Below are 14,652 nucleotides of genomic sequence, written 5' to 3'. Positions count from 1 at the left end.
ATTTTAAAAGCGGACATTTTAGTCTCTAAAAAAATTAATACACAGATCAATTTTCAACGTTTTTCTATCAGATATAATAGTCCCCGTCCATTTTACTTTTACTGTATGTCAACTTTTATTATTATTAACTTAACTTTGTGCATGTAGACGATGACACTACTATATTAATACACTTTTTTTTGTTAGAAATAAGTAAGGTGAATAATGATATTTTAAAATCCAAATTAAAAAATATTTTCTTTTATTACAAACATGTATTTAAAATAGGATATCTTTTAATTATATTAAATACAAAAATATCAAATGGTTTCAACTTTGAATTTCTTGTAAAATAATCTTTATAATTTTATGGAACATTATTATTATTATTATTATTATTATTATTATTATTATTATTATTATTATTATTATTATTATTATTATTATTATTATTATTATTATTATTGAGTGACTATATATATTTTTTATATTATAAATACATAAATACATATGTATATAAGAATCTAATAAATAAATTTATCATTATTTTTGTCAAAAAATTACAAAAAATATGTGTTCGGTTACTCGGATCAGAAACGGGTCTAGTAAAATGGAGTTCGAGAATTGGTGGATTGCTGGATGCCTGGCCTGGAGCAGCTCTGGAGGGAAGGTGGATGAGACTCTTCTGGGCTGATGAGGGGGGAGTGCCACCTATAAGGAATCCAACGCTCAAGTTAGCGTCCGTACCAGAGGCGGCAATTAGGGTAAAATAGGTGATGTACCTGGGGGAGGGGGAGAGCCCTCCCCTTATATAGACTGTACTAGAGTGGGTCCCACATGTGCAGACCCTCTTTCCTGAAAGCTTCCTTTCCAGCTGTCCAGATGCTTTGACGAGGTAGGGGAATGAGGTGAGTTGGCAGGTTGGAGAACCCGTCGGGTCGGTTCGCAGAGGATACCCGAACCCGATTGTTTGTGGGCTGGGGCGGAACATTGCCCCCAACGCGTTAATCACTAAAATAGGTGATTGGCGCGTTAGTGCTACTCGCCTCTTCTCCTGCAGATCGGGAGTCCGTTGGTGGAGGACGCGACTTTGTGCGCGTGTTTTGCCCCCACACGTAGCTTGGCGTGTCGCTTTGACCTTCACGCTGAGCATTTAATGCTCATGATGACTGATTTGAAAATTCAGGAGAAAAGACTACTGTGCCCATGTCTTTTCATGCTCCTTCTTTTAACGGTTACTATTCTGATTTTCTCAAAACCTTGCTTTCTTCTTTTTCATTTGCTTCCACATTTTCATTCACCTTTTCATTTGTTTCCATTTATTACTTTGCCCTCTGAACTGTTCTTGTTTGGAGAGAACCTTGCACGGCCCTTGCTTTCATTTTTTTACATCCTCTGCATATCTTCCTGGTAAGCTTCTTTTGCTACTTTTACTGCACTACTCTGTGGTTATAGTTATTATGTGGATCAATGCATGCCACTTTTCTTTTTCACTTTGGTTCGTATTTACTCGAATATGCATAGTCCGCGTTAAGTAGTTGCTAGGGGGTACCATTCAGGTGTCTATTTCTTACTTTAGTGAATTCAAACTTTAGATACTAGCGCAAGTATCATGGATTAGTGATATACTTAGTCGTAGATCCATTTTGTTTATTTTCCGACTTCGTGCTCTCCCGGGTTAACTTGAGTGGTGCCCCACTGTAGGTATGGCGCGACCACCAGCACCGAATGTTATTGATTTTTACGCCTGGGTGACCTTGGATGTAAATGACACACTGTCTCAGGTAACCAGAGAGGAGCTCCAGGCTCTTCGGGACGCAGGTTCCTTGTGTGGAGGTGGTCCCGAGGAAGCACACTACCAGGTCTATGTCCCCGACGATCGTGAGTGGGTGTCATAAAAATATGGCTTCGAATGGTTGTGGGTTTACAAGCCTATGTTCACCACGCTGGGTCTCTGGCTTCCTTTCTCCCCTTTTTTGTCACGTCGCTACTCAACCGATGCGACGTCAACCGCTGCGACGTCAACCGCTGCGACGTCGCCCCGTCACAGCTTCATCCTAACAGCTAGGCCGTCATTCGATGTTTCGAACTGGTGTGTGAATACCTGGAGATCCCGACCTCTGTGAACGTATTTCTCTATCTCTTTCTTCTAACGAACCCTTCTCGCGAGGGAAAGACGAAGAAGGGGTATATGTCCTTCCGGGCCGTTCAAGGCCGTAGGATATTTGGTCTCTTTGAAGATTTTTTTCATCACTTCAAGAGAACCTTCTTTAAAGTAAGGCTTGCCCCAGGTCATCACCCATTCTGGCTTACCCTGGAGGGAGAAAGAAGGATCCCGACTTACTGGAGTTTTGGGGCGGGCTCGTACTACTAGATAAAGGAAACTTACGAGGGGATGAGTGAGGAGAACTGCCGGATCGCCGACATACTATTGGCAATTTTTGGTTCTAAAAATTTGAATCCTCATCTAGTAATGGGGGACGGAAAGTCGGTAGGGCCCATGTCGGTAGGTTATCACCTTATTTTCTCAAATCTTTCCTTTTCGTTTCCTTCTATGTTTCTTATCACTGACTTGTTGTCTGACTTCACTTGTGCTTTCTTTGCAGTTTCCATGGCTGACGGAAAGACCACCATGGCCGATCTTATGGCCCACTTCCTCGAAAGTGATGACGATGACTCCTCGGCTACCCATTCGGACTCCCCGGGTTCCGACGCCGTTGGCAAAGGGAGAGACCAAGCTGCTGCAGGGGGTCAGGGCGATTCCCAGCTTTACGGGGACGCCCAGGCCGAACAACCTCCAGAAAGTGCGGCTGTGGAGGCGCCGATCCTGGAGCAGGAGGCTAGCCCCGAGGTTGATCCCGACCTGACTATCGTGCTCAATCCTAAGAAATGAAAGGGACCTGCTGGGGAGAGCCTGACTGTGATGGAAAGGAGTTTTCACGCTGGGAGCTTCATTGATTCTCAACTCCTCCCAAGAACCAAAGAATTCTTTCGGGAGGAGGACCTTGCTGCTAAGGCAAAGTGGGTTTATCACAGCCTCCTCCGAGCTGCTGCCATTGCCCAGAAGACAGAATTCATTTTGGCCCAGCATCAGGCTCTGAAGGGAAAGCTTCGTGCCGCCCAGAAGGATATTTCTGACTTGAAGGCCCGGGAAGGGTCTCCCAAGACCCAGCTTGCCGAAAAGGAGAAGAAAGCGGAGGAGGATGCTACTGAAATCAACAGGCTAGTGGAGCGCGAACTTTCCCTTTCTAAGGATTTGAATACTACTCGGGGTCAGGCTATCTCCGCGGAAGCCAAAGTTAAAGAGCTGGAGGAAAAACATGGCGAAGTCGAGAGGTCGGCTCAGGTCGCCCAGCAGGAGGTTTCCTTCTTGAAGAGGAAGAACAAGGACATCGTGAGGGATGCCAAGAAGGTTGTCATGGAAACCGAGGAGGGGATCAAAGCTCAGATTGCCGTCTTGGCACCCGATCTTGATACCTCCTTAGTTGGGGCCTTCAAGATGGTCCAGGATGGCAAAATCGTGGACATCCCCAAGAAGGCGGGAGCTCCTCAGTAGTTATCTGTTACTTTGCATATAGTTCTATAACTTTGTTGTCAAACTTTTTGTTTCTTTTGGGCCAAGGCGCTGCCCTTGTTTTACAACACTTTAACTTGTCAGGCCGATGTGTTGCCCTTGTTTTATAATACTTTAACTTATTGGGCCGATGTATTGCCCTCGTTTGGTAGCACTTATGACTCACCTTATATTTGTTTTAGGCCGACTAGTTACCTTTGGAAAATATTCGCTTTCTATTCTCCTTATCGTCTCGCGGGTAGGCTTTTTATATTATATCGTAGGCCTATTAGTTACCTTTGGAAAATATTTGAAGCTTGCTACCTTTTAGCCTTATCGTTTGGCCGGTAGGCCGTAGATTTTGCTTGTGGTATTTTTGTACCAACTAGGGCTTCTGGGGTGATCAGTCCTGGTTAGCCGTGTAATGAAAAATAAAGGTATAACCTTTAAAATAAGCAAAATGGCATAATGCAATGTTCATGGTATTTATAATGAAACAAAACGGGGTAGCAAGTGAGATAACAAGGTAGCAAACAAGATAACAAAAACCATATGACAGAATAATGAGCAGTAATGAACAAAAGAGGAGAAACCCGTTAATTCGTTGGGTCGCCTTTCAAGGGTAGAATCTTTTTAAGTTCACCGCGTTCCATGTTCTGGGTACCTCGCTCCCACTTAACCGTTCCAACTTGTAAGCTTCCTTTTCGAGTACTTCTCTTACTTTGTATGAGCCCTCTCAATTTGCTGTCAACTTGCCTTTTCCTGGGGTCAGTAATCCGATGTCGTTTCTCCGTAACACCAAATCGCCTAGTTCGAAGCTCCTTTTCAGCACTTTGGCATTGTACCTTAAAGCTACCCTTTGCTTTAGTGTCGTTTCTATCAAATGGGCCATCTGCCTCGTTTCATCGATCAAATCTTTCTCCAACCCTTCTTCAACGCCTCCGAAGAGCAGCCTCGGGCTTGGTTCCTCGATCTCAACCGGAATGACCGCGTCGACCCCGTAAGTAAGCCGGAATGGGGTTTCCCCGGTGGAAGATTGAGGCACCGTCCTGTACGACCATAGAATCGAGGCGAGCTCGTCTGTCCAGAGACCCCTTTTTCTGGTCTAGTCGTTTCTTCAGGCCATTGATGATGACCTTATTCGCAGCTTCCACTTGGCCATTACTCTGTGGGTGTTCCACTGAAGAGAATTTCTGCTTGACATCCAATTCCGATATGAACTCTCCAAACTTCTTGTCTGCGAACTGCGTCCCATTGTCCGAGATGACGACTTCCAGGATTCCAAACCTGGAGACCACTTGTCTCTACATGAACTTCCGACAGTTGTTTGAAGATATACTAGCCAACAGTTCTGCCTCGATCCACTTGGTGTAGTAATCGATTGGCCCGATTAGGTACTTGACCTGCTCGGGACCTACTGGGAACGGCCCTAAGAGATCGATTCTCCATTGAGCGAAAGGTCGCGATGCCAGCATTGAACTTAACTCCATTGCTGGAGAATTGTGGAAGTTAGCATTCTCCTGGCATTTCTTGCACTTTCTCACAAATTCTTGAGCATCCGACATCAGGGAGGGCCAATAGTACCCTGCCCTAATGAGCTTCCTGGCTAATGCCTTTTTCTCAATATGGTGGCCACAGCATCCTTCGTGGACTTCGCTCAGGACGTAGTCCGTCTGGTCAGGACGTAGGCAATTTAACAGTGGCTGGTTAAGCTCCCATTTGTATAGTTGACCCTGTTTTGCTACATACTTGGTCGCTTTCCGCCTCACCGTCCTGGCGCCTTGCTCACCTTCAGGAAGCTCGCCATTTTCTAAAAAGCTGAGGATTGGATCGATCCACGAGGGGGGTTCATCGCTTATGTCACATAGAGGGTTACCGATGATTCCTTTATCAGCCCCTGGATCAAGGATCGGTTTCCTATCTCTGGCTTTGTGCTTGTTAGATTTGACAGGAGGTCGGCCATTTCTTTCCTTTCCCTGGGTACATGTTGAATCGTGACCTCTTCGAAATCTTCACACAACTTTTTCACCTTCTTCGAAAGCTTTGGCCTGATAGGTTCCGTTAACTTGGGAGGTAACGATCTGGGAGTCGCTGTTGACTTCGACCCGTGATGCCCCGACCTCTTTAGCCAAGAGAAGGCCCCTATTAAGGCTTCATATTCTGCCTAGTTGTTAGATACTGAAAAATCGAACTTGACCGATTGCTCGGAAGTCACTCCGGCCGAGATTCTGAGTATTATTCCTGCCCCTCCGAACGCTTGGTTGGAAGCTCCGTCCACATGAAGCTTCCACCATATGCTAGTATCCTCGGATGGGTCCCCGACTACCTCTACCAGGAAGTCCACCATTGCCTGGACCTTGATTGCGTGCTTGGGTTCGTAGTGCAAATCGTTCTGGGAGAGCTCAATTGCCCACGCCATCATGTGGCCCACTAAATTGGGTTTTTGTAGAACTTTCCTGATAGCTTGGTCGGTTCTAACAGTGATTAGGTGTGCTAGAAGTATTGTTTCAATCTTCTGGATGAGGTCAGCAGAGCATAGGCCATCTTTTCTAGCTTGGTATACCTCAGCTCTGCTCCTTGGAGTGCTTTGTTGACGAAGCATACTGGTTGTTGGACCTTGTCTTCCTCTCGAACGAGGGTGGCCGCCAAGCCTTGATCCGTAACTGCCAGATATAAAGACAACAATTCCCCATCCTTCGACTTGCCGAGGATAGGGGCGCTGACAGTATGCTTTTGAAGTGGTTGAATGCTTTTTCACAGGCTGGGATCCATTCGAAGGCTATTCCCTTCTTCATCAGATTGAAGAAAAGGAGGTCCTTTCCTGCCGACGCACCGAGGAAACGAAATAGAGCGGTGAGCCTCCCCGCCAATCTTTGCACATCCTTAATGCAACTTGGACTTGTCATTCGCAAGACAGCTTCGCACTTATCCGGGTTGGCCTCTACTCCCCTCTGCGTTATCATGAAGCCGAGGAACTTTCCGGCTTCCATGGAAAAAGCGCACTTGAGGGGGTTGAGTCTCATGTTGTGTTTACGAAGAGACTTGAAGACGGTCTCAAGGTCTCCTACCAGATCGTTCGGCTCACTGGTCTTCACGAGGATGTCGTCAACATATACCTCAACCGATTTGCCGATGAGGCTGCTAAAAACTTTGTTCATCATCCTTTGATAGGTTATCCTGGCGTTTTTTAGTCCAAATGGCATCACTTTGTAACAGTAACTACCAGTTGGTGTTATAAACGCCGTCTTTTCCTCGTCAGGTTGGTGCATGGTTATTTGATTGTACCCGAAGTAAGCGTCTATGAAACTCAAGAAACGGTATCCCGCTGCTGTTTCGACCATGGCATCAATGTTTGGAAGGGGAAAAGAGTCTTTGGGGCAAGCTTTTTTTAGGTCCGAGTAGTCGACACACATTCTCCACTTTTCATTGGCTTCCTTGATGAGAACTATGTTGGACAACCATGTCGAGTACTCGAGCTCTCTTATGAACCCGGCATCTAACAGGCTAGCCGTCTGCTTGGCCATTTCGTTAGCTCTTTCCTGCGACATTTTCCTCCTCTGCTGCGCTACGGGCTTAGCGTCTGGCTTTATGGCCAGCCGGTGAGACATGAAATCAGGGTCTACTTCTGGCATATCGGCTAGGGTCCAAGCAAAGAGATCACCGTTCGCTCTAAGAGTCTTCACGAGGGGATCCTTTAGGCTGTGGGGGAGATTTTTAAGTCGGCTAGAAATACACCGGCTGCCTCCTTCAACTTCTTTCTCAGGAAAAGGCTGGTGTTGTCGCATGCGACGGTCATTTCCACATCTCCTCTTATGGATCCGACGACCTTATCGTCTGTGACGAATTTCTTAACCAGAAACTTGGTGTAGGCTGTTGAGTCTCTTAAGACGATGAACTCCGCCATTACTGACTTCTTTCCTTCGGTCGACCCTACACAGACTGGGAGGGCAATTACTCCGTCGAGCCTTATGTAGTTGTCCCCGAGGCCTATGACCCGGTGTTGGTGGACCTTGAGATCAGCTTCCCTGAGTCCCAGGGCATCAAATACGTTTTTGAATATGATGTTGGAGTCAGCTCCCCTGTCAACGAGGATTCGTTTGACCAAGCCCGTGCCGATCCTTGCCGTGATCACCATGGGTGGGTTCTCCGAGAGGTCGCGCAACCATTGGTCCTCTGGGCCGAAGGATATCCTAGGAGGGCCCCTAGATTGAGTCTTCGGGTTCCCTAACGACGTAGCCAGGATTCTGACGTCCTTCCTTGTTGCCGACTTTGACTTGGGGGGCGAGACTCGGCCTACCACTACGTTGACAACTATCATAGGGGTGTTGTCCATGTTTTCTGTTGTCCACGTTCTTTTCGGCTCCCTTATGAACTGGAAGAATTCAGCTAACTTCCCCTTACGAATGGCTTGTTCTAAGGCATCATTCAGGTCGAAGCAGACTTGCGTCTTGTGGCCAAAGCCTTTGTGATAGTCGCAGTACAAGCTCTTGTTCTCCCCTGTCCTATCCTTCAGCTGCCGGGGTTTTGATAGGATCCCTTTGTCCGCTATCTGTTGGTACACCTCCGTTATAGGGGCTGTGAGGGGGATATAATTCGTGAACTTTACCACTCGAAGAAACGGTTTGGGTCGCTTTGTCAATGCCCCTTCCCTAGGGTCTCCCTTTGTCTTTCCGAGTAGACGTGTTGGCGAGGATGGGGGTTAGCCGGCTACTGTTTATTGGCCGCCACTACCTGACTAACCTCCTCATCATTGATATATTCTTTGGCTACATTTTGAATTTCTTGCATCGTCCAGACGGGTCTAGGGGTGAGGTGCTTCCTGAAATCCTCATTTAGTAGGCCGTTCGTCAAACAAAAACTGGCCACCGAGTCCGTTAGGCCGTCTATGGTCCAGGCACTCATCATTGAACTTGTCTAGAAACTTTTTGGTCGGTTCTCCGATTCTCTGGGTAATCCCTAGCAGGTTGATTAGATACTTTGCTTTGGCAATGTGTGTGGTGAACCGGGCTAAGAAGCTGCACGATATGTCCACGAAGGCCGTAATGGACTGTTGCGGAAGCGCGTTGAACCACCGGATCGCCGGGCCTGCCAGCGTCACCGGGAACGTACGACACCTTACTGCATCGTCGACCCTTTCAAGATTCATCCTGGCTTCAAAAGCCGCCAAGTGTTCTTGAGGGTCCTTGGTCCTGTCGTACTTCATGTCCATCGGTTTGTCCAAGTGATTGGGTAGGCGGACCTTGAGGATGGAGGGGTGGAAAGGGGTTACCCCTATGATGATGCGGTCCCATTTTTTCCTTCCTCTATTTCCCTGGGTTTTCCCGTGGCCCTTGGTCTTTTCGGGCGTACGGGAGCGAGTACAGGCATTGGTCCTGGCTCGCCCGTCTTCTCTCTCTGGATTTCGTTTGCAACCTCCCGACCTTCTGGATGGAGAATGAGTGCTGGACAGGCTTGGACGAGTGTCCCTGCTGCGAGAGGGTCAGTATCGATCTCGCGCCGCCAGTTCGCGTTCAAGGTTTTGTACCCCGTGCCTGAGTTCCTGGATGATCTTTGAGTTGTCGCCCCCGTCCCCCCGAAAGGACACCTTTTGGGAGATCGGGAGTGTTGATTCTCTCTTTGCGTCACAGGCCTCGATAGCTCGCAGAAGGCTCCCGTAGAGTTCACCCTGCTTCTCATGCGGGATCCTCCTTCCTCGCGGAGCTCGTTCGAGTGCGGGAACGCTGCCATATTCGATCAAGGTCCCCACAGACGGCGCCAATGTTCGGTTGCTCGGGTCTAGAACGGGTCTAGTAAAATGGAGTTCGAGAATTGGTGGGTTGCTGGATGCCTGGCCTGGATGAGCTCCGGAAGGAAGGTGGATGAGACTCTTCCAAGCTGACGAGGAGGGGAGTGCCACCTGCAAGGACTCCAACGCTCCCAGAGGCGGCAATTAGGGTAAAGTATGTGACATACCTGGGGGGAGGGGGAGGGATAGGGCCCTTCCCTTATATAGTCTGTACTAGAGTGGGTCCCACACGTGCAGACCCTCTTTCCTGGAAGCTTCCTTTCCAGCTGTCCAGATGCTCTTACGAGGTAGGGGAATGAGGTGAGTTGGTGGGTTGGAGAACCCGTCCGGTCGGTTCGCGGAGGATACCCGAACCCGATTTGCTTGTGGGCTGGGGCAGAACAATATGGTAAAGTATTATTGTTTAAATAATAATAATAATAATAATAATAGTAATAATTTTATTTTTCTTTTTTTTAACGGAAGACTGTTATGTCTAATGAAAAAAAAAAGTTGGGGATTGATATGTGTATTAATTTTTTTTGGGACTAAATGTCTGTTTTTAAAATTTTTAGGGACTGATCTAAGTAATTACTCTATTGAAAAATGAACTGAAAACTGATTTATCTGTCGAAGTAAAATTTTAAAAATATGTTTGTGTATTAATTTTTGTTAGAAACTAAAATATATATTTTTAAAATCCTTGAAACTGATTTGGGTAATTACTCAAAAAATAATTTTAGCAGCTAAAATTACTAGAAACCTAAAAACACTTTAAAGTTAAAGTTTATTTATTTGTGGTTTTTTTTATATAAAAGAAAAGACAAAATGAGAGAACGAAGAAAAGATAGAATAAGTAAATAAAGTCTAAAGAAAAAGAGAGGCATGAAAATTAAAACCTGTATTATATTTTTTCAGAATTTTTGGTCAAGCAAAAGATTTGTTTTGTAAAGAGGTGAGTACGGGGTGGGAACTGCTACACATTTTGGGCTCATCCACTTTTGCTTTCGGCTATGCACGTCTCATCAAATTCATATTCCCCACCAATGCATTCATTCATTCCTTGAATAAAATTATATTTGTTGTTGACTTACAAATACAACATACAAGAATGCAATGAATATAGGCAAACATAATGCTTAAGACACAAGTTTCTTAAGTGCTACAAAATGGTCAATTTAACCGCCCAAAACTAATGATACTTATTGAGTTGATAGACCATTTAACCGCTCAAAACTAACGATACTTATTGAGTTGATTTTGTTTAAACTATAACGTAAGTGGGATTGTGTCCAATAATTTCGCCTTTTAGCCTTGTAACTGAGTAATCTTTCATTTGGTCACACATAAGCAAACAATAAAAAATGAATTGCCATAAAAAAAAATAAAACCATATATATACTAAAATCAACTATCAAAATCAGCTATTAATATAAAATATATGTTAGAATACAAAATATACAAAAATATATTAAACAAAAAATATATTTATATATAAATATATGGTGGCTAATTTTAGTATATAAATAATATTTTTGAAAAAAAATCAATGTTCAACACATATCTCAAAATCACGTTTCTTCTCCAAACGTACCCAATAGCAAAGAATTCAATTCAACACACGCCATTAACATAACGGCATGTAGAAATCAGCTTGAACTGGCTTATCCGTAATAAAAATAAGAAATGTGCGGAATATTAATAAACATTTTTCATGTGTTTCAAGTTTCAATAATGCAATATATATCATGCGTGAGGTTATATATGTATAAAAATGTTACTTATACACAAAAATTCAGCTATAATATTAAATACATATATTATTTAATTTATTTTTAATATATATTTTTTATATTTCAATATATATTATATACGAATAACTGATTTTTTATATACACGTGTCATGTTAATATAAGTACGAGACATATCTATTGAAGTTGGTCAAATGCCATCATACGAAGCTACCAATGAACGTTCATTGGATTAGATTCCTGTTAAAGTATTACAAACAGAAGACAGTGATGAGATAGTTCTCCTTAGCTTCTCCTCCAAAGGGTACCTCCTTATCTAGTATTCATAGTTATGGTTAAAAAAAATGATCCTCCAACAAAAATTTTATAATTATCTTCATGTAAAACTATTTCTTTTTAGCAATTAGATAATAAATTATAGAGTTTAATTTTAGTATGTTATAAAAGCGTTTTTTTTATTTAAAAGATGACTAAACAAATATATTCATGAGAAGATATTTTTGGCATTTTCGTAAGAGTGTCTGCAAGGAAAAAGACACCAGGAGATTATGTAGCAGATAGAAAAGAATCACAAGGATGCTAGAATAATTGTTAGGCATGGATCATATCATCTAAAATCCAAAAGAAGCCCCAAATAACATAAGAAATACCTGATGGAGGGCCATATGCTAATTATTTTTTCTCTATTCTCTTGCTCATGATATTCGGTGCCTTGAGCAATGTCCTAAAGGTAGCACGAGAAGGGACCATGACAGCACTAAGCAACTCACAAAGGAAGATTACATTGGCCTTGGATTTTGCTTTGTATACAGCATGCAATCTCCATTCTAACCTTGCTCGTTATGAAGTGAATAGGATTTCTTTGTTTATTGCCTAAAAACCAAAAACAAAAAGGGACACCTACGTACTTGCATATAAACCCCACTTCAAATACTCAATCGTCATCATCCAATTAAACAGAGCATTCTTAGGTTACCTGAACAGATTTTGGAGGAAGCATGCTGAAATTAGTATCTCAACCAGAAGATCTATTGAGTTGGAGAATACCAGAAAGATTAATGATAAGAAGTTATAAAGAAGTCAGTGCATCAGGTAGTGACTGGACATACCATAATTTTTTTGGACAACTAGGCTGCAATTTCCAGAGTTTTGAATGTTTTATTTATATTTGTTCATTTCCTTTAACTATTTACATTTGCAAATTATACACCTCTACACTATTAAAGCTGCAGATAATGTATGAAAAGGCTAACTGCAGAACATTTTAGCTTGATGCTCAGATGTTTCAAATCTAAAAGCTAATCAAGAAACAAAGTAAGAGAAAATTCACTTAGTTTTTGCATATGTGTTGAGCTCAAGAATACCATTTCCATCTCAAAGAGGCAGGAAGATGTTCCGTGGGCAGCAGCAAGAATGTCCATATCAAGGAACAAATTAACTAACAGCCAAGAAATATAAGCCCTTGCCTGCCGCTGTACCCAATGTGAGATATCACCAGAATGAGTTCATATGGACAATGGCAGTCTTCTTTCCCTCTTCCTTGCCAGTGTTTGTCGTGACAGCCTTAGGCGTACAGGAAGAAATATACATAAGCCTATGACAACCAAAAAAAGCCGAAAACACCTCAAATAGAGGGTCATCACCGATAAGACCACCAGCATCGTGAACAATAAAGCGAAACCAATTGCCACAGCAACATCAACCCTGCAATAACACAAGAAAAATGTCAAGCATAATACCACCAATGATATGCCATAATCTTCAAATGCATTTCTAACATTATTACGTTAATAAATCAAACAGAAAAGGAACCTTGACCAATTTTTGCAAATTACCCAGTTTCTCTTTCAAGAGAGCATCCAATTCTACAGTGGATTTATTTAGCAGAAATGTAGAATACTAACAAATAGACCCTCATTTGTAAGTGCTACAAGATACTGCACAATGGAATCCTCAGTAATGGACCAAAACCAAATATGGCAAATTCTCACTTGCAATTTAAATCTTACATAAAACTAAAGAGATGGAAACAGATGAAGTGCTTTCATTGTTATGGAATAAAAAACACTTGGTACTTTCATGGTCCATAAGAAAAATCACAGTGTGGATTATGGACTATAACTGATAAATCAAATCCAATCAAATCAAATGCAGGTGTACTAGACATCAGTTTAGCAATACATTTACATCCCAATAGACATAGCTGAAAAAGGATCAACTTCAAAAACTACTATAACAAGCTTGATCAGAAAAGATATATCTAAAGGGTAGCATATCTTAGCTTCACCAGAAGAAACCTTAGCTCTTCATAAGCTTGTATGAATCATTTTCAATCACAATTAATAACTGAAGTGAAACAAATACTCTTAGCTACAAAATGATCACAAGACATGATGCTATTCAAGATTTCCCTTTTCTCTGTAACCCTAAAAGGAAATTCAGGGGGTACTCTACTGATATCTAATAGTTACAAGACAAAAGGATTTTTTTTCCTCCCTTTATTTACTTGTACTTCCTAACAAACTGTTAAATGTTAATTCCAATTGGAGGAGTAAAAAAAGGGATCGAAACAGGAAAAAAAGTGTTACCTTGAATGAAAATAGAGCTTGGGGGAGAAGAAAGTGAGGGGAGAGTAGCTGTGTTGGGATCGGATCTGATATTCTCTGAGCTGCTCCGCAAGTTTAGAGCGAGTTATCATATTCTCTCTCAGTTTCCACCGATAACCCCAGAGAGAAAAAACTACTTTGCTTAAGAACTGCAATGGAAACGCCAATTTCAGAGATCAAAAAAGGAAAATTGGAAGCAAAGAGGGAGCTAGGCCATTGGTAATCTTGGAATCAAGGTCGCCACAAATCGAAGACAAAAGAAGAATGAAGAATCGTTGGGTTTAGGAGGCGAATCAACGAACCCAACCCTGCAAACTCATTTTCCGGCCACGTTCGATTTCCAGTTAGGGGCAGGAATGTAAAACTACTGAATCCTCTGCTAATTACTTAATCTTTGAGTCCAGAAAGGTTGCATATTATTGCTGGGAAAAAAAAATATTTTCGTTATGATTAATCTCTACATACAAGTATTTTGCATTTACAAGCTTTACAAGTCTGAACAAAATCCACCTATTAAATGTGCTGTTTATGTTACGTGCCTTTTTAACAGAATTTTAAATCAATTAACGCACAAATATATAACTTCCATTTTTCAAAAGATTTAGTTTCTTTTTCGAATTTCTTGCCAAATTGGTTGGATCTCCTTCTTGCGTTCTCTCTTTGTTTCGTTTTTTTCGATTTTCATGGTTTCTGAAATCAAGCTTTGAAATCATTTTGAAGATAATGGAACTTCAGAAATACACCCAAACGATTACATAAATACACTCAAACGATTACAGAAAGAATTACAGAAATACACCCAAACGGTTACAGAAATACACCCAAAACAGGGGGAGACAGTATATTTCTTCTTGAAATCTTTTAATGTTTTGCTGGTTAAGGATGAGGCACATGGCAAAAACAATCTAGAAGAAAAACCTAGAAGAACAGTAAAACAGTACCTTGAATAATGTTTCTTCCTTTTTTCTGGTGATTTTTATGGAGATTTGTATCTTTTCT

At 42.4% G+C, this 14,652-nt stretch overlaps 3 protein-coding genes across 4 annotated transcripts; all 3 read right to left on the bottom strand.

The window, feature by feature from the left end:
- Window positions 1-4,268: 4,268 nt before the first annotated feature.
- LOC148563367 (uncharacterized) lies at window positions 4,269-5,951 on the bottom strand. Its single transcript, XM_088486771.1, has 3 exons — window positions 5,712-5,951; window positions 4,880-5,508; window positions 4,269-4,581 (listed from the first exon to the last, which is right to left on the bottom strand). The coding sequence occupies exons 1-3, from the start codon at window positions 5,949-5,951 to the stop codon at window positions 4,269-4,271; spliced, it is 1,182 nt and encodes a 393-aa protein (XP_088342897.1).
- Window positions 5,952-7,226: 1,275 nt separating this feature from the next.
- LOC148563366 (uncharacterized) lies at window positions 7,227-8,741 on the bottom strand. The gene is made up of 2 exons (XM_088486770.1): window positions 8,399-8,741; window positions 7,227-8,107 (listed from the first exon to the last, which is right to left on the bottom strand). The coding sequence occupies exons 1-2, from the start codon at window positions 8,739-8,741 to the stop codon at window positions 7,227-7,229; spliced, it is 1,224 nt and encodes a 407-aa protein (XP_088342896.1).
- Window positions 8,742-11,567: 2,826 nt separating this feature from the next.
- On the bottom strand, window positions 11,568-14,055 carry LOC107642869 (uncharacterized). Of its 2 annotated transcripts, XR_015883596.1 has the most exons (3): window positions 13,636-14,055; window positions 12,412-12,751; window positions 11,568-12,023 (listed from the first exon to the last, which is right to left on the bottom strand). XR_015883596.1 is itself a non-coding variant. In XM_016346367.3 (2 exons), the coding sequence occupies exons 1-2, from the start codon at window positions 13,743-13,745 to the stop codon at window positions 12,553-12,555; spliced, it is 309 nt and encodes a 102-aa protein (XP_016201853.1). In that variant the 5' UTR covers window positions 13,746-14,055; the 3' UTR covers window positions 12,181-12,552. The 2 variants fall into 2 exon arrangements, 1 of the variants encoding a protein (XP_016201853.1); XM_016346367.3 differs by lacking the exon at window positions 11,568-12,023 and having other exon boundaries at window positions 12,181-12,751.
- Between the last annotated feature and the right edge of the window lie 597 nt (window positions 14,056-14,652).

The sequence above is a fragment of the Arachis ipaensis genome, chromosome B5, assembly GCF_059453495.1.
Source record: "Arachis ipaensis isolate K30076 ecotype BB chromosome B5, ASM5945349v1, whole genome shotgun sequence".
NCBI lineage: Eukaryota > Viridiplantae > Streptophyta > Magnoliopsida > Fabales > Fabaceae > Arachis > Arachis ipaensis.
This window is presented reverse-complemented; position numbering and strand designations above follow the sequence as displayed.

Bases quoted from the DNA above. Each gene is read 5' to 3' on its own strand.
- LOC107642869 (XM_016346367.3), bottom strand. From the start codon at position 13,745: ATGATAACTCGCTCTAAACTTGCGGAGCAGCTCAGAGAATATCAGATC. The intron at 12,752-13,635 runs GTAACACTTTTT...GTGTTATTGCAG, and splicing joins AAGCTCTATTTTCATTCAAG to GGTTGATGTTGCTGTGGCAA.
- LOC148563366 (XM_088486770.1), bottom strand. From the start codon at position 8,741: ATGGACATGAAGTACGACAGGACCAAGGACCCTCAAGAACACTTGGCG. The intron at 8,108-8,398 runs GTGGCCAGTTTT...TCCCCCTCACAG, and splicing joins TAGACGGCCTAACGGACTCG to CCCCTATAACGGAGGTGTAC.
- LOC148563367 (XM_088486771.1), bottom strand. From the start codon at position 5,951: ATGGCGTGGGCAATTGAGCTCTCCCAGAACGATTTGCACTACGAACCC. The intron at 5,509-5,711 runs GTATCTAACAAC...ACATGTACCCAG, and splicing joins CGGTCAAGTTCGATTTTTCA to GGAAAGGAAAGAAATGGCCG. The intron at 4,582-4,879 runs GTTGGCTAGTAT...ATGGTCGTACAG, and splicing joins AAGTGGATCGAGGCAGAACT to GACGGTGCCTCAATCTTCCA.